This window comes from Scyliorhinus canicula, chromosome 18 (assembly GCF_902713615.1).
Source record: "Scyliorhinus canicula chromosome 18, sScyCan1.1, whole genome shotgun sequence".
In the NCBI taxonomy this organism is placed as follows: Eukaryota; Metazoa; Chordata; class Chondrichthyes; order Carcharhiniformes; family Scyliorhinidae; genus Scyliorhinus; species Scyliorhinus canicula.
In genome coordinates this window covers 24,222,913-24,249,922 of record NC_052163.1, presented here as the reverse complement: position 1 = coordinate 24,249,922, position 27,010 = coordinate 24,222,913, and the positions used below count along the sequence as shown (strand labels likewise).

Here is a 27,010-nt window from a genome sequence, read left to right as displayed (position 1 = left end):
GGCAGGGGTGGGCAAACTACGGCCCACGGGCCGCATGCGGCCCGCCAAAGGTTTTTATGCGGCCCACCAAGATCAAGTCATAAAAAAAAAAAAATTTTTTTAATTTTTTTTTTTAAATATTTTTTTTAATAAGGTTAATTGGGGGGGGGGGGCTGTTGGGTTACTGGTATAGGGTGGATACGTTGACTTGAGTAGGGTGATCATTGCTCGGCACAACATCGAGGGCCGAAGGGCCTGTTCTGTGCTGTACTGTTCTATGTTCTATATGAGGCGCCCAGAATCATAACCGGGTGAAGCGCCATTTTTGAAAAGTAGAGAAAAAGAGGGCTAAAGGCAGGATGCCTCCGGGGGAAGCGCTGAGGTATATGCCGCACGCTAATTGGTTACAACCGGGACTATTAATTAATATACTATGCGGCCCTTTAAAATTGTGAATTTCTGAATGTGGCCCTTGCACGGAAAAGTTTGCCCACCCCTGACCTAGGGTCAGAGAGCAGGAAAAGCCAATGGAAATTGTTGGGGCCTAAACAAATGGAGAAATAGCTACCGAGTAGAGAGGAGATAGGCATCTATTTATATCCATAATTGCTTTTCAAAATGTGACTCCACGCACCTTTATGGGTGAAGTACAATGAAGTAAACTTTTACTTTTAAACTGTAAGTTGATGTACGGTGGGAGCTGATACTTTTATCTATTCCCTTGTTATCTCTAAATTTGACTATTCTAATGTACTCTTCTGGCCGTGATAGCTCTGTCTTCAACACACTAGTGGTCATTCAAAACTCTGCTACCTGTGTGCTAACTGGCACCAAACCCCACCTCCCCTATATTCGTTGAAAAACATTGGCTACTGGTTAAGCAATGCCTCAATTTTAAAATTCTCATCCTTGTTTTCAAATCCCACCATGTCTTCGCCCCTCCCTATTCCATTGCTCTCTCTCCCGTGGCCCCTCATCCTGCAAGGTAATTGCTCTCCGCCCCATTCTGGTTTCCCACATGTCTGCATGGGTTTTCTCCGAGTGCTTCAGTTTCTTCCCACAGTCCAAAGATTAGGTGAATTGGCCATGCTGAATTACCCTTAGTCTCCAAAAAGGTTGGGTGGGGTTACTGGCGATTGGGTGGAGGTGTGGGCTTAGGTAAGGTGCTCTTTCTAAGGGCTCGATGGGACGAATGGCCTCCTTCTACACTGTAAATTCTATGATTCTTGACCATCCAATCATTCCATCATTGGCAGCCATAACTTCAGCTGCCAATACCGTAAACTCTGAGAACCCCTCCCTAAATATCGCTGCCTCTTTACCCTCTTTTAAGATGCTTCTTAAAACCTACCTCTTTGACCAATAATTTGGTCATCTGGTCTAATATCTCCTTCTATGGCTTGGCAATGCACTTTGGCCTTTTGTTGTCACATTAGGCAACAAGATTGGCTAAAGGTTTAAATGTTGCCTCAATAAAATATGCTCATTGGATGTATCCCAGCTGTTCGCAATTTATATGAAAATGTAAATTGCTTATTGTCACAAGTAGGCTTCAAATGAAGTTACTGTGAAAAGCCCCTAGTCGCCACATTCCGGTGCCTGTTCGGGGAGGCAGGTACAGGAATTGAACCATGCTGCTGACCTGCCTTGGTCTGCTTTCAAAGCCAGTGATTTAGCCCTGTGCTATATCAACAACTATCTCATAAATACTTCACAAAAACATTCTTCACAACTTACATACGTGGAAAAACACATAAACATCTTTTCACAGATAAATTTGACCCAAAAAAGTCCTACAGTGCTTTTTGAAGAAGAATAGGTGAGTTCTCTGTGTCCTGGCCAATATTTATCCCCCAACCAACGTCATTAAAAATAAATGATCTCATAATAAAAATAATAAAATAAATAAGTAATCTCATTCATTGCTGTTTGCGGACGTTTGTGTGAGCAGATTGGTCATCATGTTTCCTCTACTATAACAATGATACACACAGTGCCTTGTGATTCCATAAAGTGCATTGCCTTGTCTCTTGAAGACACTATCAAGTGACCTCTTACCTTGGATGATGTCTTGCTAGCTCTGTACAGTTACAGCTTAGATGCTCTCTGATTGATACAGTGTGTAAGGTGAGCTCTTTTCTACCATATCGGAAAGTCAGCTTCGCTATCTGTGCAAAGCAAAATCAAGTAACAATATCACTCTGTCCAATGGCTTCTCTCAATATTCCATAAAAAAGTTGCATAGCCGCCAAGAGTAGTGACTCTGTGCTTCCGTAGGTACAGTGTAAAGGAGAAGGTCCTGTGCAGAAGCGGGTGGTGCAGTGGGCTGGAGCTGGTATACGCGTGTACAGGGACTTTACGGTGGAGCTGGCGAGAAGGCGGGCTGCCTTCAACCGGGTAAAGAGGGCACTGTACATTAGCAAGGAGCGGTGCGGCATTGTATATCCAGCGAAGCGGAGGGTGACCTACAATTTCAAGAACTTATATTTTGGGACGGCGGAAGCAGCGGAGGAGTTTGCGAAGGCAGAAGGACTGTGGCAGAATTGAGAAATGGTCATGTACCAATGTAGCCTCATGACTCTATTTTTTCTTTTTTTTTGTTTCACCGCATGCTGGTGTACGGGCTAAAGGAGCCAATGTTGTATATATTTGGACAAGGGAAGAAATGGGACTTTCAGTCGTAATGAGGGTTCTTTGGGGTGTGGGGGTGTATGCGGGGTTTGTGTGCTGAAGGGGTCTTCTGGGCTTTTCCTGGGGCCGGGCAAGGGGGAAAGAGACCCGGGCGGGGACCTCTACGCTGGCCGGTTTAAGCTGGTCAGTGAACAGGAGTGAGGTGGGGGGGGAGGGGCTGCGGCCATCGGAGCCTGGCAGAACAAGTTCCGAGGGGGTCTAGCCGGGGTGGAAAGTTGGGGGGAAGGAACCGAGGTTGGGGGGGAGGATTTTTACAAAAGGAAGTGGAGGGGAGGAGTTGTGAAGAGGGGGTGGAGGGGGTTTACAACTCTTTTTCGCCTTTGTTTTTTCCACCGTGGGAGGGTTTATTTTATTTGATGCATATATTGACCGGTGGGCCGCTGGTTGGGGTGGTGGGAGGATGGGATTGTTGTTGATGTTAAGTGTATTGAATTTGTAATTGTTACCGTTTACTGCTCGTTAGTGGGGTGTAAATTTTGAAGGAAAATGTGAAAATGGCGAATAAAAACATTTTAAAAAAAAAGTTGCATAAAGAAACACATAACATCACATCACGCTGTGAAATAAATATTCTTACATTGGAAAACACCTTTGAAGGAATGTATATATTCAAATCTGTGCACTTTACTGTGAATCTGCTCTGACCACCCTTTCAGGCAGTGCAATCTTGATCATCTCAACTCACTGCACAAAACAAATCTTCATGTTCCTTCTTATTCATCCATCAATTATTGTACAATTGGTCAAGGAAGAAAATGTGATGAACAGAAAGCGCACTGTGTGTGAGCTGGTTTGAATAGATGCAAACTTTATCTCCTTTGATCAGATATAGCAGCGAGCTGGGTGAATTGAAAGACAGGATTAACATGAGAGGGTGCAGGGTGGGAACTGGATGGAGGAGGGAAGAACTGGGTGCAGGAGCGAAGAACTGGGTGCAGGAGCGAAGAACTGGGTGCAGGAGCGAAGAACTTGATGCAGGTGCAAAGAACTGGGTGCAGGAGGAACTGGGTGCAACAGGGGGAACTGGGTGCTACAAGGGGAACTGGGTGCTACAAGGGGAACTGGGTGCTACAAGGGGAACTGGGTGCTGGGGAAACTGGGTGCTGGGGGAAACTGGGTGCAGGGGGAAACTAGGTGCTGGGGGAACTGGGTGCTGGGGAAACTGGGTGCTGGGGAAACTGGGTGCTGGGGGGAACTGGGTGCAGGGGAAACTGGGTGCTGGGGGAACTGGGTGCTGGGGGAACTGGGTGCTGGGGGAAACTGGGTGCTGGGGGAAACTGGGTGCTGGGGGAACTGGGTGCTGGGGGAACTGGGTGCAGGGGAAACTGGGTGCAGGGGAAACTGGGTGCTGGGGGAACTGGGTGCTGGGGGAAACTGGGTGCTGGGGAAACTGGGTGCAGGGGAACTGGGTGCAGGGGAACTGGGTGCAGGGGAACTGGGTGCTGGGGGAACTGGGTGCTGGGGAACTGGGTGCTGGGGAACTGGGTGCTGGGGAACTGGGTGCTGGGGAACTGGGTGCTGGGGGAACTGGGTGCTGGGGGAACTGGGTGCAGGGGGAACTGGGTGCAGGGGGGAACTGGGTGCAGGGGGGAACTGGGTGCAGAGGGGAACTGGGTGCAGGGGGAACTGGGTGCAGGGGGAAACTGGGTGCTGGGGGAACTGGGTGCTGGGGGAACTGGGTGCTGGGGGAAACTGGGTTCTGGGGGGAACTGGGTGCAGGGGTAACTGGGTGCTGGGGGACTAACTGGGTGCTGGGGGAATAACTGGGTGCTGGGGGAATAACTGGGTGCTGGGGGAATAACTGGGTGCTGGGGGAATAACTGGGTGCTGGGGGAATAACTGGGTGCTGGGGGAATAACTGGGTGCTGGGGGAATAACTGGGTGCTGGGGGGGGTGCAGTGGGGATCTGGGTGCTGGGGGGGGGGAACTGGGTGCTGGGGGGGGGAACTGGGTGCTGGGGGGGGGAACTGGGTGCTGGGGGGGGAACTGGGTGCTGGGGGGGGAACTGGGTGCTGGGGGGAACTGGGTGCTGGGGGAACTGGGTGCTGGGGGGGAACTGGGTGCTGGGGGAACTGGGTGCTGGGGGAACTGGGTGCTGGGGGAACTGGGTGCAGGGGAAACTGGGTGCAGGGGGAAACTGGGTGCAGGGGAAACTGGGTGCTGGGGGGAACTGGGTGCTGGGGGGAACTGGGTGCTGGGGGGAACTGGGTGCTGGGGGAACTGGGTGCAGAGGGAATAACTGGGTGGAGGGGAGGGGAGTTGGGTGCAGGGGGGAAAGTGGGTGCAGAGGGAACGACATTCAGGGGGGAATGGGATGCAGGGTGGGAATGGGATGCAGGGAGGAACGGGATGCAGGGTTGGAACGGGATGCAGGGAGGAACGGGATGCAGGGTTGGAACGGGATGCAGGGAGGAACGGGTTGCAGGGTAGGAACTGGGTGCAGGGGGGGAACTGTGCAGAGTGGGAATTGGTGCTAAGTAACGTGAAATGTGTGGTGCTTGCACATCAATTTCCAATAGGTGATGATGACAGTTCCTTGAGGATATCTAGAGACCTCCCACAGCACCATGCAGTAAGAAACTACACATTGGGCAAGATAAAGTGTACAAATGCAGTTGTCATAGGTGATTCAATACTCAGGATAATACTTTTGCAATCACCAGCATATCGCATGGTGTGTTGCCCCTTTCCGGCAGAGTAAAGGACATCACTGAACAGGTGGAGAAAGTTTTGTTGAGGTAAGGGGAGCAGCCAGAAGTTGTGGTCAGTATTGGAACCAATGGATCATGGGCGGCACGGTGGCACAGTGGTTAGCACTGTTGCTTCACAGTTCCAGGGTCCCAGGTTCGATTCCCGGCTTGGATCACTGTGCGGAGTCTGCACATTCTCCCCGTGTCTGCTTGGGTTTCTTCCGGGTGCTCCGGTTTCCTCCCACAAGTACCGAAATACATGCTGTTAGGTATTCTGACAATTTGGACATTCTGAATTCTTCCTCAGTGTATCCAAACAGGTGCCGAAATGTGGCGACTAGGGGCTTTTCACAGTTACTTCAGTACAATGTTAATGTCAGCCTACGTGTGACAATAAAGATTATTATTATGTAGGGAAATTGTTGTGATCCTAGAGGCAGAATTTCTAGAGTAAGGTAGGAGATTGCACCGTTGGACCTCATTGCAAATACAGCCACAAGTCATTCCCCAAAACGTCATGTAAGAAAGAAAAATTGAGAGGAAACATTATCCTGGTAGAGTATGTCAAATCCGGCTACCTAAACGCTGGCCGTGTCTGAAAACTGGACATTTTTATAACATTCTATGCATCAATTTACTTCAGTAGAATATTAAAAATATAAAACTTACCTGGACGATTTGGCTAGCTACTGCATTGACTTGATGTAGCTCCAGACTAGTTACTGGCTTTGCTATTTTGAGTGCCACTCCAGCCTGTGGTCTAAGCAATCCTTGACCCCACCTGATGTGGCCTGACCCAGCTGCCCACTGCCCGAAAAGTCCAACCCAAAAACCAGCAATATCTGAAATCTGGCATGACCTCAGTCCCAAGAGTGCTGAATGTGAGGTACTGCATTGCATTCATTTATTTTTTCAGCACGAGGAGTGGAAACGTAGGGATAGACATTCAAAGCGATATGGGCCTTTATTGTAATGCGTCCCTGTGTAAGAGAGTAGATGAAGGGCAACTAGTAGATGTGGTATATTTGGATTTCTTAGGTATTCTTTAAGATTCCACCTAACATGTTGATATGCATGATGAGGACTCATGTGGTCGGGAATAATTTATTAACAGGAAAGAAGGAATAATTAACAGACAGAAAACACAAATAGGGCATTTTCATATTGGTAGGTTGTAACTAGTGGAGTACCTCAAGGATCAGTTGTGGGGCCTCAATTATTTACAATCTCTACTAATGCCTTAGATGAAGAGACCGAGAGGAAAGTCACCACCATTGCTGACCAAAAAAGTTAGATGGAAATGTGAGTAGGGCACAAAGAGGCTGCAGAGAGATGTAGAGGAGTTAAGGTGATAAGAAAAGAGGTGTTTTTTTTTTAAGGTGTGAAACGTTTAAACATTGATGTTCAGTGAGATTTGGGTGCACTCATACAAGAAACACAGCAAGTTTAGCTTGCAGGTATAGCAGGCAAAAGGAAGGTAAATGGAATGTTGCCCTTTATTACAAGTTGATCGAAGTACAAGAATAAGGAAGACTTGCTACAAGGGCTTTGGCGAGACCATACCTAGAGTACCATGTGCAGTTTTGGCCTCCATGTCTAAGGAAGGATATACTTGCTTTGGAGGAGATGCAGTTCACTAGATTGTTTCCTGGGATGAATGCAGTATGATGAGAGGCTACAAAAATGGGCCTATATTCTCTGCAGTTTAGAAGAATGATGGCCAATCTCGTTGAAACATACGAGATTCAGAGGCGACTTGACAGGATAGACACTGAGAGGTTGTTTCCATTGGTCGGGGGATCTAGAACTTGTGGGCACAGCCTCAGGATAACGAGTCAATCATTGAGGAATGAAGTGAGGAGAAATTTTCTCACTGCAGGCATGTGAATCTTTGCGATTGTCCATCTCAGAGAGGTGGGGATGCTCCAATGCTGAGTGTATTTAAGAAAGAGATCAATGGATTTTTCACCTCAGAGAGTCAAAGGGTATGGGGAGAAGGCAGGGAAGTGGAATTTGGTAGAAGATCAGCATTTTCAATTGCGGAGAAGTCTGATGGAGATGAATGGTTTGCTCCAGCTCCTTTTTCTTATGTTCTTAGGAGAAGGGCTAATAACCAGGAGATCTTTGCGATTTTAAATGAATGGAAGCAGATTCAATAATAACTTTCAACGGGTAATTGGATAAATACTTGAAGTGTTTAAATTGGTAGAGCTATGAGAAAGAGAAGTATGGGACTAATTGGAGAGCTCTTCCCAAAACTGGCACAGACATGATGGGTCCAATGGCCTATTTTGTGCTGGATCATTCTCTGATTGGACGATTTACTGCAGTGAAGTCTGAGATTCAGAATGAGGCTGTGTTTATTACCAAGTTGCTAGGGCAGATCACATTTGAGCAACAGGACAATAGTCAACAAATGGAATGAATTGAGAGTGGAAGTGGTTTTTAAAGAAGTGTGGATTATCATTAGGGGACAGACACTGTACACATTGAACAGAGTAGAAATTGAAGAATATTGAAAGAAACAGAATCTGCGCTACAGCAGATACAACAGAGCTCATATACGTTTAAACATTTAAAAATAAAACCCTGTGCTTTGCATAAATGTTAAGCTGAAACAGTCCAACTTCTCATATTTGTTTTACTGTGGGCAACCTACTGAAGAAAGGTTACCATGAAGCCCAGTCTATAGCCTCTTTAAATAACAGTGCTCTTTATTATTTATTAATTCTAGGTGCTAAATAAAATGTGAATCCAGCAAAAGTATAAAAATCTTTTTTTAAAGTTGGTCAGTTGGTACCATGAAATCCCCTTTATGCACATCCAATATAAGCACGTTCATTATATAAGGAGGTTTTCACTGAGCACTAGATTGCTTCAGCTTGGTCAGTACTGAGTAGGTGTTGTGGGCAGCACAGTGGCGCAGTGGTTAGCATTGCTGCCTCACGGCGCCGAGGTCCCAGGTTCGATCCCGGCTCTGGGTCACTGTCCGTGTGGAGTTTGCACATTCTCCCTGTTTCTGCGTGGGTTTCTCCCCCGCAACCCAAAGATGTGCAGAGTAGGTGGATTGGCCACACTAAATTGCCTCCTAATTGTAAAAAAATGAATTGGGTACTCTAAAAAAAATTTTTTTTAATGTGTTGTGTACAAACATGGTTATGATAAGTTCCTTTTATATTTTCTACACAAATCTTGACTCAACTATCCAAATACATATTTATGTCTTTTATCAAAGAAACAAATGTAATCAGTTACTCTGTTGACTTCTCCACATTCTATAATTCGAGTTGTGATTTAGTTCTTTCTGGCTCACTCTTTTCTCTTAGACACCATTGATGTCCCAGCCACTAAGATGTTGAATTAGTCCACACTATGGCAGTTGGCCACAGCTTGCAAAGAAACCCCTCTTTCATAAGGTTGAGATTACAATTTACTACACCCTTGATCCTTCTCTGAGAGCCACTGCCAGTTTTTTGTAGTTTTCTTTTAACCTCAATGCATTAAATTCTGACTTGCGACTGTCCAAACTTGTTTAGCATAGAACTTGGACATTCATCAAAACAACTTTCAAAAGACCTGGAGGTGTTACATTCAATTCCAAGCTCCACAGGACTTACAGCCATGCCATAACCTACTGCACTATTAATCATCGCCCACAATCTATTTAGTCAACGCGGTGGTATCAGTCAATGCTACTCTCACATTCAAATCAGAAGACTATGGCTTCCGGTCGTGCTCCACGGTTTATCGCACTGACACTTCAGTGGAGTGCCACATTGTCACAGATGCCATAATTCGAGTAAAAATAGGTGTAACTTACCTTGTGTCACGATTTGAAGAATTGCTGAGAACTGAACTCTCAGCGAACACTATCGAAACAGATTAACTGGTCATTGGCTGAATTTATTGTTTGTGACATCTTGCTGTGTACAAAATGTCTGGCAAATTTGTCTACAGAAAAACAGTGACTGCACATTTAAAAACTGGTTGTGAATCGCCTTGCGATATCATGAGGATCAGGCAATATACTATATAAATTCAAGTTCTCTCTCTGTCCAATGGCATTTATTTTATAATAGAAGACAGCTTTAACAAACAAAAATGATTCACAGGATGTGAGCATTGCTGATAAGGTCAGTACTTAGTACCATCCCTAATTGCCCCTGAGGAGATGATGGTGAGCTGCCTTCTTGAATACCAACTGAGTGGTGTGGTGAGATAACCACTGTAGTTATGTGTACTGCAGTAGGGGGATGTATGCCTGTACCTGTAATACAGGTTCCTCCGGTAAGCCCCTGTCGGCTAGCTCCACCCACAGGGAGCTTATGTATAAATGTATGAGAGCTGCTCAGACCCTTAGTCTACAGTTGCAGATGGAGGGACAACATCGTACAACAATAAAGCCTCTATTGAACCAGTCTCTCGGCTTTGAGTATAATTGTTAGCGCTACAAGTGGTTTGCTGGGTCATTGCAGAGGACACTTAAGTGTCAACTACTTTGCTTTGTGACTGTTAGAGACAGGACGGACTGAGTTAGAACATCTGATTCAAAAACAAAAACTGCTGGATAATCTCAGCAGGTCGGGCAGCACTGATAGAGAGAGAACGGAGCTAACGCTTTGAGTCTGGACGACCAACATTAGTGCCATTCCCTCTTCACAGATACTGTCAGACCTGCTGAGATTATCCAGCATTTTTTCTTTCTGTTTCAGATTCCAGAATCCGCAGTGATTTGCTTTTAGCTTAAGAACATCTGATTTCCTTTTTTAAAGAAGATCAGTGAAGTCGCTGAGTTTTTTTGAGATTATCCATGGTCAGCAGTACCATGGTTTTATTGAATGAATCAAATTAATATTCCCCAGATGCCGCGATGGAATTTGAACTCAAGTTTCCAAATCATTAGCTCAATATTTACATATCATGTAAATAAAATTCCCGTACCAGCCTCCCCGGACAGGCGCCGGAATGTGGCGACTAGGGGCTTTTCACAGTAACTTCATTGAAGCCTACTCGTGACAATAAGCGATTTTCATTTCATTTTCATAAAGGGCTAACATAGTTAATGTGTGAACTTGGGATTTTAAGATTTTGGAACTTTTTCTTTGCTAATATATAATGGAGAAAAAGGCAGCAGTTGTTAGGTAGTATTTATTTTAGTGAATCATGGCCTATTTAAAAGCAAGGGCTGGATTCTCCGGTCCTCCAGTCACGTGTTTGTTGGTGGCGGGATTCTCTCTTCCTGCCGCTTGTCACTGGGCTTTCCCATTTAAGCCACCGCACGCCACCGGAAAACTTGCGGACGGGGGAGCACTGCCGGTGGGAAAGGAGAACCCTAATTCTGGCCAAGATTTTAATTACACAAAGCTACATTCAAAGTGGAGCTGAAAGCAGAATGGCCACGTGTGTATAGGGCAAGGACAACAGCCACTAACGTCCCATCGGGCTGTAGAGATGAAGCTATCTGAGGAATGAATTAAACACAGTGCACTAGCCAGCCTGCAAAGTTTCAAAAAAACACACTTGAAATGTGTCACAGAATAGAGGGGCTTTTCACAGTAACTTCATTGAAGCCTACTCGTGACAATAAGCGATTTTCATTTCATTTTCATTTTCAATATGTGAAACAACATTTTACTGCATACCTGAAAGGGCTTATATTTTGCATGAGAAGGAATGCATTTATAGGTCCTGGTGTTACAACAGCCAGAGCAGCGATGTATTTCAACACATGAAGGCCATAGAAAGAAACCCACTGAAGTGGGGTCCACCTTGTACCGAGGAACATCCACCGAAACTATTCTTGTTTTGCATCCAGCTGCTTTTGCATTTCCTTTAGTTAATGAGAAAGGAAAGTGGTAAAATTATTATTTACACTTACAATCTCGGCAAGTCGGCATTAAAATCCTAATTCCCACTCCCCAGTGCATCAGTCTACACAAATCAAATGCGCCAATAGTAAAGGTAACAGTGGCTGTTCTTCCCTCCGAAGGATGGCCCCTCCAAAAAAAAGCATTATATTACAAGAAGACCTGCTTTTCCAGCCAGCTCCAGAGCTGGTGCTGAAACATCTCTCAGCTCCTTATAACAACCATCATCACACATAGAACATAGAACAGTACAGCACAGAACAGGCCCTTCGGCCCTCAATGTTGTGCCGAGCCATGATCACCCTACTCAAACCTACGTATCCACCCAATATCCGTAACCCAACACCCCCCCCCCCCTTAACCTTACTTTTTATTAGGACACTACGGGCAATTTAGCATGGCCAATCCACCTAACCCGCACATCTTTGGACTGTGGGAGGAAACCGGAGCACCCGGAGGAAACCCACGCACACAGGGGGAGGACGTGCAGACTCCACACAGACAGTGACCCAGCCGGGAATCGAACCTGGGACTCTGGAGCTGTGAAGCATTTATGCTAACCACCATGCTACCCTGCTACCCTCTGCTACCCTGCTGCCCTCGGACAATTAACATTCCTATCCTCTTAAAAGAACAAGTCCTTCAATTAAATCACAGGTGGTCTGCAATAAAACAACTCAGGTCCTATTATAAAATAAAACAAAATGTGTTGAAAATAATAAAATCATTGAAATTTATTTCTTTGACATTAAGACAAATTTTGTGCATTGCCTTTGGAGGTAATTTTCTAACTCTGAATTCCCAGCAGGAAGACTAGAACCCCAGCAGCATCTATCACAGTGCTCTGAACACAATGTTCCAATCACTGATGTTCAGAAAATGTAGTTTAAGTACAATTTTTCCCATCCATACGAATGGAAGAACATAAGGAAAAGGTGGGACGAGAATGACATTTTGATAATTGAACCCGTCCCTCAAGGAGACCATGGGGCTCACCGATGACTACAAGATGTGTTTATTTACAAAAGATAAACTTGGCCTCACAATTGGAAACTGTTTTTGAAGCTGTTTCCATCGATTATGTAAAGCACTTTAACATTCCAAATAAAATAATTCCTCAGATAGTCAACAAGACTCCTTACTATATGATACACACTGTACCATAATTCCTGTCGTATCCACCTACTCCTACCGTCTTTCCTACTCTGGATTATGAACAGTGTACTCAGCTGTTTTTAGCAATGCTCTACGCGGCCTTTACTTTCACTGGATCATTTTTCATGAAACTGAAGTTACTCCAAATTTAAATCTTCAGGAACGTGTCAGCTTCAACCAAATTTGAATTTCTTTCTGGTTTTAATTTGAAGGGTTCCTCATTCCAATGGAAATCATGCCACTTCTACTTTTAACCACCGCTGGTATGCTTCTTCAAAACAACCTCCACAGTAGTACTGTCATAACACTGGACGCTACAAATTGCATCTGAAGATGTAGTGAGCACAGCAGATGTTGAAGAGGGAGTTAAAAGCTCTTGATCTTAGGGCAGCACGGTGGCACAGTGGTTAGCATTGCTGCCTACGGCGTTGAGGACCCGGGTTCGAATCCCGGCCCTGGGTCACTGTCCGTGTGGAGTTTGCACATTCTCCCCGTGTCTGCGTGGGTTTCACCCCCACAACCCAAAGATCTGTAGGATAGGCGGATTGGCTATGCTAAATTACCCCTTGATTGGAAAAAATAATTGGCTACTCTAAATTTAAAAAAAAAGAAAAAAAAGCTCTTGATCTTGCAAACATTTCTAACCATTTGAGTTAGATTATGCGGCTTAGCATTCAAATGAATTACAGCTTTTTGAATCCATGTGCCTTATTCCTTATTTTATATATATATAATTAGTACACCATTTTAACTCAGTAGGTCATTTTGATGTCACATTTTCAACAAGGGCTGTATTGCGGCTTCATATTTTCAGACATGAGTTTTAAACCATATCGCTTTGCAAGTTAAGCCTCAGTCATGTTAACTGCAATTACATCTGCTGATAGCCTGAGCAGTTCTTTTAACAGGCAGAGTCTTATGAATCTAACTTTGATCTTGTTTGTGTGAACAGGCTGACCTTTAGAGATGTGTCGGAAATTGGTTGTGCCGCATTTTTGGACACATAACCAACCACACAATAGCAGGGACACGCCTCAACCAAGAGGCCCAAGGCTTGCAGCAAATCAGACCAAGTTTGTACTGTCATGCTTCCACATACAGTTTTCACATATTGCCTGCATGAATGTCAGAGTGCCTGAGGGTAGTTACCTGGACAGGAACAGAGCACCAGAGAGGGATGGATGACAAACACAAATATTGTGGAGGAAAGGAAATACTCCAAATCTGAACAAAACCTCGTCTTTATTGGCAGATACCATGACCATAGTGTCCGCTGAAGAATATTGAGTGTCACAGGTCTGCTGCCAGAACAGCTCATCACAGATCATTCCCTGTTCGTGTCCCAATCTACCTCATTTACATATGTAGAGGGGCCACTGCCTGTTTTGGGCAGCTGACAGGAACGCCTGAAAAATAGCCGAGCCCAAAATGATAATGATAATGATGTCCAATGTCTACTCAAAGATATTGTAATCCTAACTAAAAAATTCCCAGCAAATTCAGTCAGTTATTGGAATGTTGTTCACTCAAACAAGTTCTTTATGCAGTTTTGTTCACATTGAGTTTATGCTTAATATTTCGAGTTTTAAATGGTGAATTATGCATGTTACTGGAGGAATTCAGTTTGTGATAGTCACACACAGGGTCTGTGGTTCAATTCCTATACTGTATTTTTGTTGTTGAATGTACGTCAACTTTTGATCACATTAGTGGTGGACCAGAGTTTTGAAAAGGTTTTGTTAAAAATTCTTCGTGGGATATGGGCCATCCCTAATTGCTCTTGTTGAGGGCATTTAAGAGTCAACCACATTGCTGTGGGTCTGGAGTCACATGTAGGCCAGACCAGGTAAGGGTGGGGGGTTTCCTTCCCAAAAGGACACCCGTGAACCAGATGAGTTTTTACAACAATCAACAATGATGTCATGGTCACCTTTAGACTTCTTAAACCCAGATTTCTATTGAATTCAAGTTTACCAATCTGCCATGGTGGGATTCGAACCCGGGTCCCCAGAGCATTATATTAGATCTCGAGAATACCAGTCCAGTGACAACACTACCATCTTCCCTAAAATATATTCTTCTCCATTTCAGTTACAAAATATGGCTTTTCCAGCATAACTTAGACAGTGCCAAATGCCTGCAAAATAGCAGTATTGAACTTGAATATTTAGACAAGGAACAGTCATGTCACACATAGTTCTTTTACAAATTGTGCAACATCGATTTGCTACTTAAATCGGGCCTTATTCTCCTACAGGTTGAACAGACACTGACATCCATACTGCTGCACCTACAACCCCCTGTATATGTTCTGATTAGGGTAACTGAAAACATTACATCTGAAACAATGTCCATTGGTGAGAATTCAAGCGATCGTCTCTGCAATGTAGCAATTCTGAGACAAGCATTTTGACGGGCATCACTCCTATCAATAATGAGAGGAAAGTTGACTATTAGATCATGGCCAATGCAACTGATTTGCCATTTCCATAGAAAAAATGGACAGAATGCAACTGCAGTAGCTGTTAAAATCCCCAAATTATATGTAGTAAAGATTAAATTTGCTTTATCCGGTCAGTGGTTCTGATTATTGCCCGAACTGCTTTTCAGAGATGTTTGTATCTCGCCTCTCCGAAGTCTGCTCCTCATTCATCTCCAGAACCACATGTTCTCTACCTTTACACTCAAATATACATTTGCGTGGATTCGGGAATGAGATAGGTTCTTGAAAGGCTGCGACAAACAGATGAGAATGACATTAATTTCCACTTCTGGAATCAGAAACGTAAATAGGTGCTTCCAGAAATCAAACCACCATTATGTGGTAGCATTTAGGATAGAGCTCTAAGCCAGTGCATTTGTAATTTCCACATGTAAAACATTTGAAAGGAAAACAGAATGAGGCCCAAACAAGTTGAAGTAACACCTAGCTTACTCTCACCCAACAATACTTGAGGAGAGAGGTGCTCCAGTTGATGAGTAGGATCTTGCTGTCAAACAGGAAATGGAAGCTGAGCATGAACTGGTAGTAATACTAGCAGACCTGCTATAAATGATCGCGGTTGAATCTGCCTTGGCGGTTCTCGCGTTACTGCTAGCGGAGAGGGCGAGTGTCCTTCACGGCTTGCCATTTGTCCAGAGTGTTCATTAGGACCTTTGTTTCTCCCCAGCCCAGGTGGCACACCTTAAAAAACACAAAGCACAAAAACCCTGCTCAGTTCAACAAGCACGCGATGCCAAGTCCAAATCTGCCACCAGACATCACGCAGCAGTGAAAATTACTCAGCTGGCGACACAATAGGCCCAAGCTTGCAATCACAGTCAATGATGAAGTCAGGAGATTCCAGAGATTGTTGAATGTGATGCAACTTGAATAAGCAACAGCACCAAGGAACCACTTTTCATGAGGCAATATTCCACAAAACTACAAAAGCATCAAAATAAGGAGTTGTGAGGAGAAAGTGTTCTCTATTTTGCATACAAGACAGCTGGCACAGCATCAGCACATGCAATAGGCACTTCACCCATTGCATGCCGGATTGTTCTCCACACTTTGGATGCTTTGGTGATTATTGAAGAACATACGCCTGAGTACAGATAGATTGAGTAAATCATTGCATGTTTATTATCAGATCATAGAATTTACAGTGCAGAAGGAGGCCATTCGGCCCATCGAGTCTGCACCGGCTCCTGGAAAGAGCACCCTACCCAAGGTTAACACCTCCACCCTATCCCCATAACCCGGTAACCCCACCCAACACTAAGGGCAATTTTGGACACACTAAGGGCAATTTATCATGGCCAATCCACCTAACCTGCACATCTTTGGACTGTGGGAGGAAACCAGAGCACCCAGAGGAAACCCACGCACACACGGGGAGGATGTGCAGACTCCGCACAGACAGTGACCCAAGCCGGAATCGAACCTGGGACCCTGGAGCTGTGAAGCGATTGTGCTATCCACAAGGCTACCGTGCTGCCAGCAGGGATGATAGTGATTAACAGAGTAAGAGCAACACATAAAGCTTAATACACATTATTCCACACATACTTTAACCCCTATTCATTTGAACAACAAAACAATACCATAGCATCAAAGTGGTAATATTTCTGACCATTTTCATGATTACATGAAAGTCTAAGCGAATTAGCAATGTACACTGACACCAGAACTGCTAGTCGGATTACACCAACCACATGGAATATTTAGTGAAGAAAACAAGACCTTAAAATGATGGGTATCAGTATTAGTGCACAGAGTCCCAAAGGACCATAGGTATCTCTCTCCATCAGAGAGAGAGACAATATTTGGGCAACTCCTAGCTTGAGAGGTGCTACTCTGCAAGCTCCGTGCTTGGTAAGAAAGCAGGATCACCATGAAATGCCACAGCCAATGTGGGTACTGAAGCTGCACTGCTGGCATCACATTCTAACCATTTAGGTAAGTTAGCTAACCGACTCCTGTACAGGAACATAGGCTTTCCAGCCCCGGTGGGTAACGTTGTGTGTTAGATTGGAAAATGTGGAGAGCTGTTGATTTTTAACGGCTCTCCATATTTCCCCATCCTACCCATGATGATGCCCTTGGTGTCGGTCTGGAAAATCCCACCCATAGTGCGCTCCTATTGAATTATTCCATGGGCTAATTTAACTGAGGTATTGAAACACTTATTTTAATTGGATTAATGCCTCTTTTAAAATACAATAATTTTATATGATCCAATTATTAGGGTTGGGCAATAAATGCTGGTCTAGCCAGCGAACCCACACCCCTTGAATGAATAAAAAGAAATTAAGGGCTAATCAACCAATATTCACATCGCATAATCTCAAGAGTCCAACGTCTACCAAATAGACTATCATGTGCAAATCATGGTGGAAACAGGAAACCTCATTAAAACTTATTTTTAAAATCAGTTTCCAAGTCTTAAGGAGATAAATGGTTGAATTATTCAGCGAATGCAAATTCCTTCTTGATGGAACACGTTAAATGGGAAGCGACTACCTTTAATATTTAATCTGATATATTTAATCTGATATTCAGCAGCAAACGGAGGTGGTGAAAAATTTAGAGAAATTTCACCAGTGACCAAAATGTAATTATATTTAATATGTGACAAGGTTTTTGATTAAGGGAAAGTAAAATTAATAAGATAGATTTCAACAGTTGTTTTGGCCCTGGAAATGTATAGACATTAGGCGGGTAATGACACCAAACAAAATTGGAATGTTTTATTCAGAATATAATCGAGGTAGATCACAATGCTATATAGTGCGTACTCAAAATTTAAAAAAATAAAAATGGAATTTCCTTAGTGTTGAATTGTCTTCAAGGTGGCACACTTGACTTTATTCCTAGGAGGGATCTGATACCACAGGCAAGAATATTCAGACTACATCAATGCACTAGTGATGCTGCCAACCTAGCCCTTCGCAGACAGATTACTCAATGGGACTCAGATTCTTCATACTTGGCATCATATAATAAACCCTGCAAGTTAAGCTGGCAGGGTGGTCCAGTTAATCAAGCAGTGAAATATTTACCACTGCACACTGTTAGTTGAGTTTCACCGAAACAGAATCACAGAGTCACCAGCTTGTTGCAGTGCAGAAGAAGGCCATTTGGCCCATCATGTCATCACCAGCTTTCCAAATGAGCATTATGACTCAGTGTCATTCCCCTGCCCTTTCCCTGTAACAATGCACACTTTTCTATTCAAAGAATCACCTGTGGAGGGCAACAGGGGCATTACCCACCCCTTTGGAATGGGTTCATCTACCTATTAGGCTTCAGGACTTTTATATTAATATTCAATCATGAGGTGTGGGTATTGCTGGTAAGGCCAGCATATATGACCCAACCTGAGTTCTCATTGAGAGGGTGATGGCGAATTGCCATCTCGAACAACTTCAGTCCATGTGGTCAAGGTATTCCCACAGTGCTGTTAGTTATGAGGTTACAGGATTTTGATGCAGTGGCGGTGAAGGAACGGTGATACATTTCCAAATCAGGATGGTTTGGGTACCTGGGAGGGGCTTGCAGGCCTCATTATTCATGTGTGCCTGCTGCCTTTGCTCTTCTACATGGTAGAAATCGCAGCTGACCATAAAGAAAATCAGGGGTGCTTAAATATTCGGTAGACATCAAGATAAGCTTAGAGTTCACGGAGCAGAAGTGAGGGTAGAATTATAGGATTCTCTTAGAACATAGAACATAGAACAGTACAGCACAGAACAGGCCCTTCGGCCCTCGATGTTGTGCCGAGCCATGATCACCCTACTCAAACCCACGTATCCACCCTATACCCGTAACCCAACAACCCCCCCCCTTAAACCTTACTTTTTAGGACACTACGGGCAATTTAGCATGGCCAATCCACCTAACCCGCACATCTTTGGACTGTGGGAGGAAACCGGAGCACCCGGAGGAAACCCACGCACACACGGGGAGGACGTGCAGACTCCACACAGACAGTGACCCAGCCGGGAATCGAACCTGGGACCCTGGAGCTGTGAAGCATTGATGCTAACCACCATGTTACCGTGCTGCCCTGCTGACCTTTCCTGGCTGTTCCCTGTCGATGTAGTGCCGTTAAACAAATAGTTAAGATTATTCCAAAAGCTAGAAAGACGAAGAAGAAATTACTAAATTTGTTCGCTTGGCATCAACAGTTGGAAACCAATGGAGTCTATGAAGAAAGAAGTGTGTTTGTCTGAAATCATGGTATTTGATTTCCTTCCCAGTTACACTTCTCTGAATCAATTTTTTTTCCCGAATATTTCTTGGAGTTCTCCGTTTGTTTTTATTTTCTGCCGTTTTTTTGTTCCTTTGCCACGTGAACTCTTTTGCCCTTTTTGTCTCCTTAAATCTCGCCCGTTCCATTCCTCCCACCATCACCTTTTCTGTCAGTGTTTTTTTCCCCTCTTTATCGAGTTTTCAATTTGCTTCTCACTGTTTCATCAGAGGTGCTGCTTGTGGCAATATTGAGCAAGATCAAGCAAGGAGACCAGTCTCCATGAAAAACACTAAGCAAGTTTGAGCAGGAGCCAGAGACCTAGCTCAAGAAAGGATTGAACAAGACTGGGCAGAAAGGGGAATAAGCACATCAGACACTCAGCTACTAAAAAAAAACAGAACCCGAGAGCATTTTGATAATGCGGAGGCGAATGTGATTCATGGCAAACCTAACGCTCAAACTAATCTTGCTTTGAGTTGGATTTTTTACATGAATCTGTGGAGCGTAAACACAAACATAAGAAACTGGTGCACTGTAACTGTTAAATGACTGAAGGAAGAGTCGTTTCAGAAGGCTGTGAAGCTGTTTCTTTGGATTATCGTATCTGAGGACAAGAGTAAATTATGTATATTTTTAAAATTAAGTTCCTGGCTGCAACAGCTTGTGAAATTCTTGAATTGCCACAAGAGCATTCAAGATCAATTTGGCCATTATCAGTCGACTGAACCAAATTACAAAGCCACCAACACTTAATGATACATTGAAACATTTGCAGAGAAAATAGCTTTGCCTAAAGCCACAGAGAATTGAAGGGGTATATCAATGTCGTTTTCAAGAAGAAACAAGTATGTTTTCGGACCATAACTGGACACTTGGTGCATGACCACTCTCCTAGAACTGATAGCTTTTGTATAGTTCACTGATGACTTTGTTAAGAATTTCTAGACTGTTCAAGATGCCCTGGACACAACGGGAAAGCTGGTGAGGAAGAAGGAATGACAATAAGGTAAAAGGGATAAGAATGAGACCACAGTCTGCACATCTGGACACAAAGAAGTCCACACAAGAAGATGCATAAAATTTTAAAGATCATAGCAACTTTAGCAGTTTTGAACACTTGTGATCTTTAGACAGTTGGCCAGCTTTTGCACAGAATTTGTAAGAAGCACTGTGTGTAATGTTCACTAAAATGACAAGTCGAGTAATTGGGTTGTATTTGTACTTGTGGATCAGCCAATAGTTTTAGGTTTCTTCCTCGCATCCAAAGAGCAATTACTTCATATTCTAAAAGTCAACTTGCCCTGCTCGGATCTGTCCGTGAGGTAAATATGGCTGTTGAATGATAATCAACTGAGTAAGTCTTCATCACCTTTGACAAGGAAACACACACAAACATGTGAAAATAAAAGGCAGGAAAAGACCAAGCTACCCCATTCTCATGATGACCAATGCCTGATGACTAGACAGTGCCTGCAGTCTCCTGGAATTGGCAAATAAGCAGGAAAAAACATGGGGCCAACAAGAGCAATAAATGGAAGGCCTGTTGAAACATTTTAACACAAAGATCAGGCTTGCGGCATTTGTGAACAACCAAGATAACAACAGACAGAAATTCTTTAAAAGTATCTTGTTTTGACAATCCACAGAACTCTTCTGGTGCTTCCGAACACCCGCAAAACAGCACTCAGTCTGCAGGGGATGAAGTAAGTCCTCCTCAGCATCATATTTACAAACCACTTCAGGTCATCTGATGATTCTATCTGTTCAATTTCAGATCAATGACTACCCAGTGGACCCTGTAATTTTTACATTGCAGTGTATTATTTAAAAAGTTGTAATTGTTTATTTTCAATGGCACATTTCCAATCCAATGCACAGCTCAGGTGCACAGCGGAAAACCATTTCATTTGCATTAACATGATTTATTCATGGTTTAACAAAACATTATGTTAATAGGTAGACAAAGGTGACATGCATTCATGCATGTTCAAAAATGTAATATTTTTGAATGTAAAAGATGTAATATTGCCAGTAATATAATTTATTTTCTTTGGAAGTTGGCGTCACTGGAAAAGCCAGCATTTGTTGCCCATCCCTAATTGCCCTTTAATTGTATTGCTTGCTATGATATTTAAGGCAGCAGTTAAGAGTCAACCACATTGTTGTGGATCAGGAGTCGCATGTAGGCCAGACCAGGTGAGGCTGGCAGATTTCCTTCCCTGATGGGCATTAGTGAAGCAGATGGGTTTTTACACCAATCAATGATAGTTATGGTCACCATTGCCTAGATTTGTTAATTGAACATAGAACATAGAGCATAGAGAAGTACAGCACAGTACAGGCCCTTCGGCCCACGATGTGCCGACCATTTATCCTAATCTCAGGTCGACCTAACCTACACCCCTTCAATTTACTGCTGTCCATGTGCCTGTCCAAGTGTCGTTTAAATGTCCCTAATGACACAAACTCCACCACCTCTGCTGACAGTGCATTCCACACACCCACCACTCGCTGTGTAAAGAACCTACCTCTGACATCTGCCCTATACCTTCCTCCAATCATCTTAAAACTATGTCCCCTTGTGACAGCCATTTCTGCCCTGGGGAATCGTCTCTGGCTATCACTCGATCGATGCCTCTGATCATCTTGTACACCTCTATCAAGTCAACTCTCTTCCTTGTTCGCTCCAGTGAGAAAAGCCCTAGCTCCCTCAATCTTTCTTCAAAAGACATGCCCTCCATTCAAGGCAACATCCTGGTAAATCTCCTCTGTACCCTCTCCAAAGCATCCACATCCTTCCTATAATGAGGTGATCAGAACTGGACACAATATTCCAAGTGTGGTCTAACTAGGGTTTTATAAAGCTGCAGCAAAACCTCGCGGTTCTTAAACTCAATCCCCCTGTTAATGAAAGCCACCATGCCATACACCTTCTTAACAACCCTATCAACCTGGGTGGCAACTTTGAGGATCTATGGACGTGGACCCCAAGATCCCTCTGTTCTTCCACACCTCCAAGAATCCTGCCTTTAACCCTGTATTCAACATTCAAATTTGACCTTCCAAAATGAGTTACTGCACATTTATCTAGGTTGAACTCCATCTGCCACGTCTCAGCCCATCTCTGCATCCTGTCAATGTCCTGTTGTAACCTGCAACAGCCCTCAACATTATCTACAACTCTACCAACCTTTGTGTCATCGGCAAACTTACTAATCCACAGGGCAGCACGGTGGCCTAGTGGTTAGCACAGCTGCCTCACGGCGCTGAGGTCCCAGGTTCGAATCCCGGCTCTGGGTCACTGTCCGTGTGGAGTTTGCACATTCTCCCCATGTGTGCGTGGGTTTCCTCCGGGTGCTCCGGTTTCCTCCCACAGTCCAAAGATGTGCGGGTTAGGTGGATTGGCCATGCTAAAATTGCCCGTAGTGTCCTAAAAAGTAAGGTTAAGGGGGGGGGGGGGTTGTTGGGTTACGGGTATAGGGTGGATACGTGGGTTTGAGTAGGGTGATCATTGCTCGGCACAACATTGAGGGCCGAAGGGCCTGTTCTGTGCTGTACTGTTCTAAGTTCTAACCCAAAAAAATATGCAGAGTAGGTGGATTGGCTGCGCTAAATTGCCCCTTAATTGGAAAAAATAATTGGGTAATCTAAATTTATTTTAAAAAAACAACTTACTAATCCACCCTTCCACTTCCTCATCCAAGTCATTTATAAAAACCACAAAGAGCAGAGGTCCCAGAACAGATCCCTGTGGGCCACCACTGGTCACCTACCTCCAGGCGGAATACTTTCCATCCACTACCACTCGCTGACTTCTTTCGGACAGCCAATTCTGTATCCAGACAGCCAAATTTCCCTGTATCCCATGCCCCCTAACTTTCTGAATGAGCCTACCATGGGAGCCTTATCAAATGCCTTACTGAAATCCATATACACCACATCCACTGCCCGACCTTCATCAATGTGTCTCGTCACATCCTCAAAGAATTCAACAAGGCTTGTGAGGCATGACCTGCCCTCACAAAGCCAAGCTGACTACCTTTAAACATACTTTGTTTTTCTAAACCATCATAAATCCTCTCCCTTAGAATCCTTTCCAATATTTTGCTCACCACAGATGTAAGACTGAAGGGTCTGTAATTCTCAGGGATTTCCCTATTCTGTTTCTTGAACAGGGGAACAGCATTCGCATCCCTCCAATCATGTGGTACTACTCCAGTGGAGAGTGAGGTTGCAAAGATAATCGGCAACGGCGCAGCAATCTCCTCCCTCACTTCCCGTAGTAACCTTGGGTATATCCCATCAGGCCCACAGGACTTATCTATCCTGATGCTTTTCAAAATTTCCAGCACATCCTCCTTCTTAATATCAACCTGTTTGAGTCTATTAACCTGGTTCACACTGTTCTGATGAGCAACAAGGTCCGTCTCTCCAGTGAATACTGAAGCAAAATATTCATTTAGGGCCTCCCCCATCTCCTCAGACTCTAGGCACAAGTTCCCTCCATTATCCCTGGTCGGCCCCACTCTCACTCTGATCATCCTCTTATTTCTTACATAAGTGTAGATCCCTTGGGGTTTTCCCTAATCCTTCCGCCAGGGCTTTTTCATGCCCCCTTCTAGCTCTCCTAAGTCCATTTTTGAGATCCTTCCTGGCTACCTTGTAACCCTCTAGAGCCAAGTCAGATCCTTGCTTCCTCAACCTTACGTAAGCTTCCTTCTTCCTCTTGACTAGAAGCTCCACTTCTCTTGTCATCCAAGGCTCCTTCACCTTACCATTCCTTCCTTGTCTCAGTGGGCCAAAACTATCCAGCACTCACAGCAAGTGCTCCTTAAACAACCCCCATATTACTGTTGTGCATTTCCCCAGGAACACTTTATGCTCCTCAGCTCCTGTCTAATAGCGGTATGATTTCCCCTCCCCCATACTCTCTGTTCCTATCCCTCTCCATGACTATGGTAAAGGTCAAAGGGTTGTGGTCACTGTCACTGAAATGCTCTCCCACCGTGACACCTGGCCTGGTTAGTTGCTGAGCACCAAGTCCAATATGGCCTCCCCTCCAGTCGGTCTATCTACATATTGAGTCAGGAAACCTTCCTGTACACACCTGACAAAATCTGCCATCCAAACCATTTGCAGGAGGTTCCAGTCAATATTAGGGAAGTTGAAGTCACCCATGACAACAACTCTGTTACTTCTGCACCTTTCCAAGATCTGCCGCCCAATCTGTTCCTCTACTCTGCTGCTATTGGGGGGTCGATAGAAAACTCCCAATAAAGTGACTGCTCCTTTCTTGTTTCTGACATCCACCCATACTGACTCAGTAGGCAAACCCTCCTCAACTACCTTCTTTTCTGCAGTTGTGATGCACTCCCTAATTAACAGTGCCACTCACCCTGCTATTTTACCTCCCTCTCTATTCTTCTGAAAAAATCTAAACGCCGGAACATCTCGCAACCATTCCTGCCCCTGTGAAATCCATGTCTCCATAATGGCCACAACATCGTAGTTCCAAGTACTGATCAATGCTCTTAAGTTCATCTCCCTCCTGACACTCCTTGCTTTGAAACAGACACACTTCAACCCATTCCACTGAGTGCAACTTTGCCCTATCAACTGTCTATCCTTCCGCACAGACTCGTGGCATACTATTTCATAGAATTTACAGTTCAGAAGGAGGCCATTCGGCCCATTGGATCTGCACCGGCTCTTAGAAAGAGCACCCTACCCAAACCCACACCTCCACCCTATTCCCATAATCCAGTAACCCCACTCAATACTAAGGGAATTTTGGACACTAAGGGCAATTTATCATGGCCAATCCACCTAGCCTGCACATCTTTGGACTGTGGGAGGAAACCGGAGCACACAGAGGAATCCCACGCACACACGGGGAGAATGTGCAGACTTCACACAGACCAAGTGATCCAAGCCGGGAATCGAACTTGGGACCCTGGAGCTGTGAAGCAATTGTGCTAACCACTATGCTAACGTTATGCAGCCATTTCTACCTGTTCAACAGCTGCTCCATCCTCTGATCCATAGCTCTGGTTCCCATCCCCCTGCCAAATTAGTTTAAACCCTCCCAAAGAGCTCTAGCAAACCTCCCACCCAGGATATTGGTACCCCTCCAGTTTAGGTGCAATCCGTCCTTCATGTACAGGTCCCACCTGCCCCAGAAGATATCCCAATGATCCACTTATCTGAAGCCTGCCCTCCTGCACCAGCCCTGTAGCACATGTTCAGCTGCACTCGCTCTCTATTCCTTGCCTCACTTGCATGTGGCACCGGTAGCAATCCTGAGATCACTACTTTGCTTGTCCTGCTCTTTAGCTTCTAACCTAACTCCCTAAAATCACTTTTTAGATCCTCATTCCTTTCCTTAGCTATGTCGTTGGTGCCTATGTGCACCACGACATCTGGGGCAGGATTCTCCGAACCCCCGCCGGATCGGAGAATCGTCGGGGGTGGCGTGAATCCCGCCCCTGCAGGCTGCAGAATCCTCCGGCGCCGGAGATTTGGCGGGGGCAGGAAGCGCGCCGCGCCAGTCGCCGGCCATTCACAGCGCCCCCCCCCCCCCCCCCCCCCCCCCCCCCGGGCGATTCTCCAACTCCGGCAATGGGCCGAAGTCCCGCTTGTTCTATGCCGGTCCCGCCGGCGTAAATTGGACTAGCTCCTGTACCGGCAGGACCTGACGGCGCCGGCGGGCGCCGGGGTCCTGAGAGGGGGGGGGGGGGCGTGGGGCGATCTGGCCCCGGGGGGGGGGGGCACGGTGGCCTGGCCCGCGATCGGGGCCCACAGTTCCGCGGGCGGGCCTGTGCCGTGGGGGCACTCTTTTCCTACGCGCCGGTGCTAAGGTGAAACCCCCACGCGCATGCGCGGGGATGACGTCAGCAGCCGCTGACGCTCCGACGCATGCGCGGAACCGCGCCGGCCGGCAGAGTCCCTTTGGCCCCATGTGGTGTGGCGCCAAAGGCCGTCCACGACAGCCGGTGGAGCGCAATCCACTCCGGCGCCCGCTTAGCCCCTGAAGGTGCGGAGGATTCCGCACCTTTGGGGCGGCCCGACGCCAGTGTGGTAAACGCCACTCCGTCCCGCCGGGACCCCCCGCCTCGCCGGGTACGGGAGAATCCAGCCTCTGGTTGCTCACCCTCCCTCTTAAGAATTCTGTGAACCGGAATTCCACCAGCTGCCATGGTGGGATTTGAACCCAAATCCCCAGCCCCTGCCCTAGGTCTCTGGGTTATTAGTCGGGTAGCATTTCCACTCCATCAGCATCTCCCAAAGTCGTGGACTACTTGCAATTCTGCAGCATGGCAATCTGAAAATGGAGGCACTGATCTAGTGATTGTCCTTGGTCATCTGTTTTACAGAATGTTTTACATTGCTGGTCTTTCGCCATGCTTCTCATGAGCTAATACCAGCTCAATTACCTCTCTCTACTCAGTATAAGTCGCGTGGTTATTTGCAGAGATTTATTGCTGCAGAAGTGCTTTAAAAGACCTTTCAGCCAAATGTATGATGGTGATGGCACTGAATCAACAACGTCAAGAGGTCATGGCTTCATGATCCCACCATGGAAAGTTCTGAAATTGGCTTCAATAAATCTGGAAATGATTATATAATAACTGCCAGATTGTGACTAAAGCCCATCAACTGCTGCAGTCAGGGCCTTTCGGGAATGGAATCTGCCAACACTACCTGGTCTGGCCCATATGTGACTCCAGTGCCACATCATGAGGGATAAAAAGGATGGGTAATAAATCCTGCCGGTGGAGTTGCCACCGTCCCAAAAACAAATGGGGCACAAAGTTGATAAGCCAGTCGTTCGTTGTGATCGGTTCGCTTGTTTGACAGCGAACAGAAAAAGGACAAAAATACTCCTCATCCG

The 27,010-nt window shown here is 45.3% G+C and overlaps 1 protein-coding gene across 3 annotated transcripts in view; it reads right to left on the bottom strand.

Annotated features, from left to right (window-relative positions):
* LOC119953465 (platelet-derived growth factor subunit A-like) overlaps positions 1 to 27,010 on the bottom strand; it is a 96,297-nt gene that overhangs the window by 7,230 nt on the left and 62,057 nt on the right. For 2 of the 3 annotated variants that reach the window (XM_038777778.1, XM_038777779.1), the window contains 3 exons: positions 15,426 to 15,566; positions 11,003 to 11,190; positions 2,038 to 2,147 (listed from right to left, as the gene is read on the bottom strand). In XM_038777778.1, coding sequence (XP_038633706.1) covers positions 2,038 to 2,147; positions 11,003 to 11,190; positions 15,426 to 15,566 — 439 coding nt within the window. The remainder of the gene's footprint in view (positions 1 to 2,037; positions 2,148 to 11,002; positions 11,191 to 15,425; positions 15,567 to 27,010) is intronic. The other variant, XM_038777780.1, reaches the window with a different exon arrangement.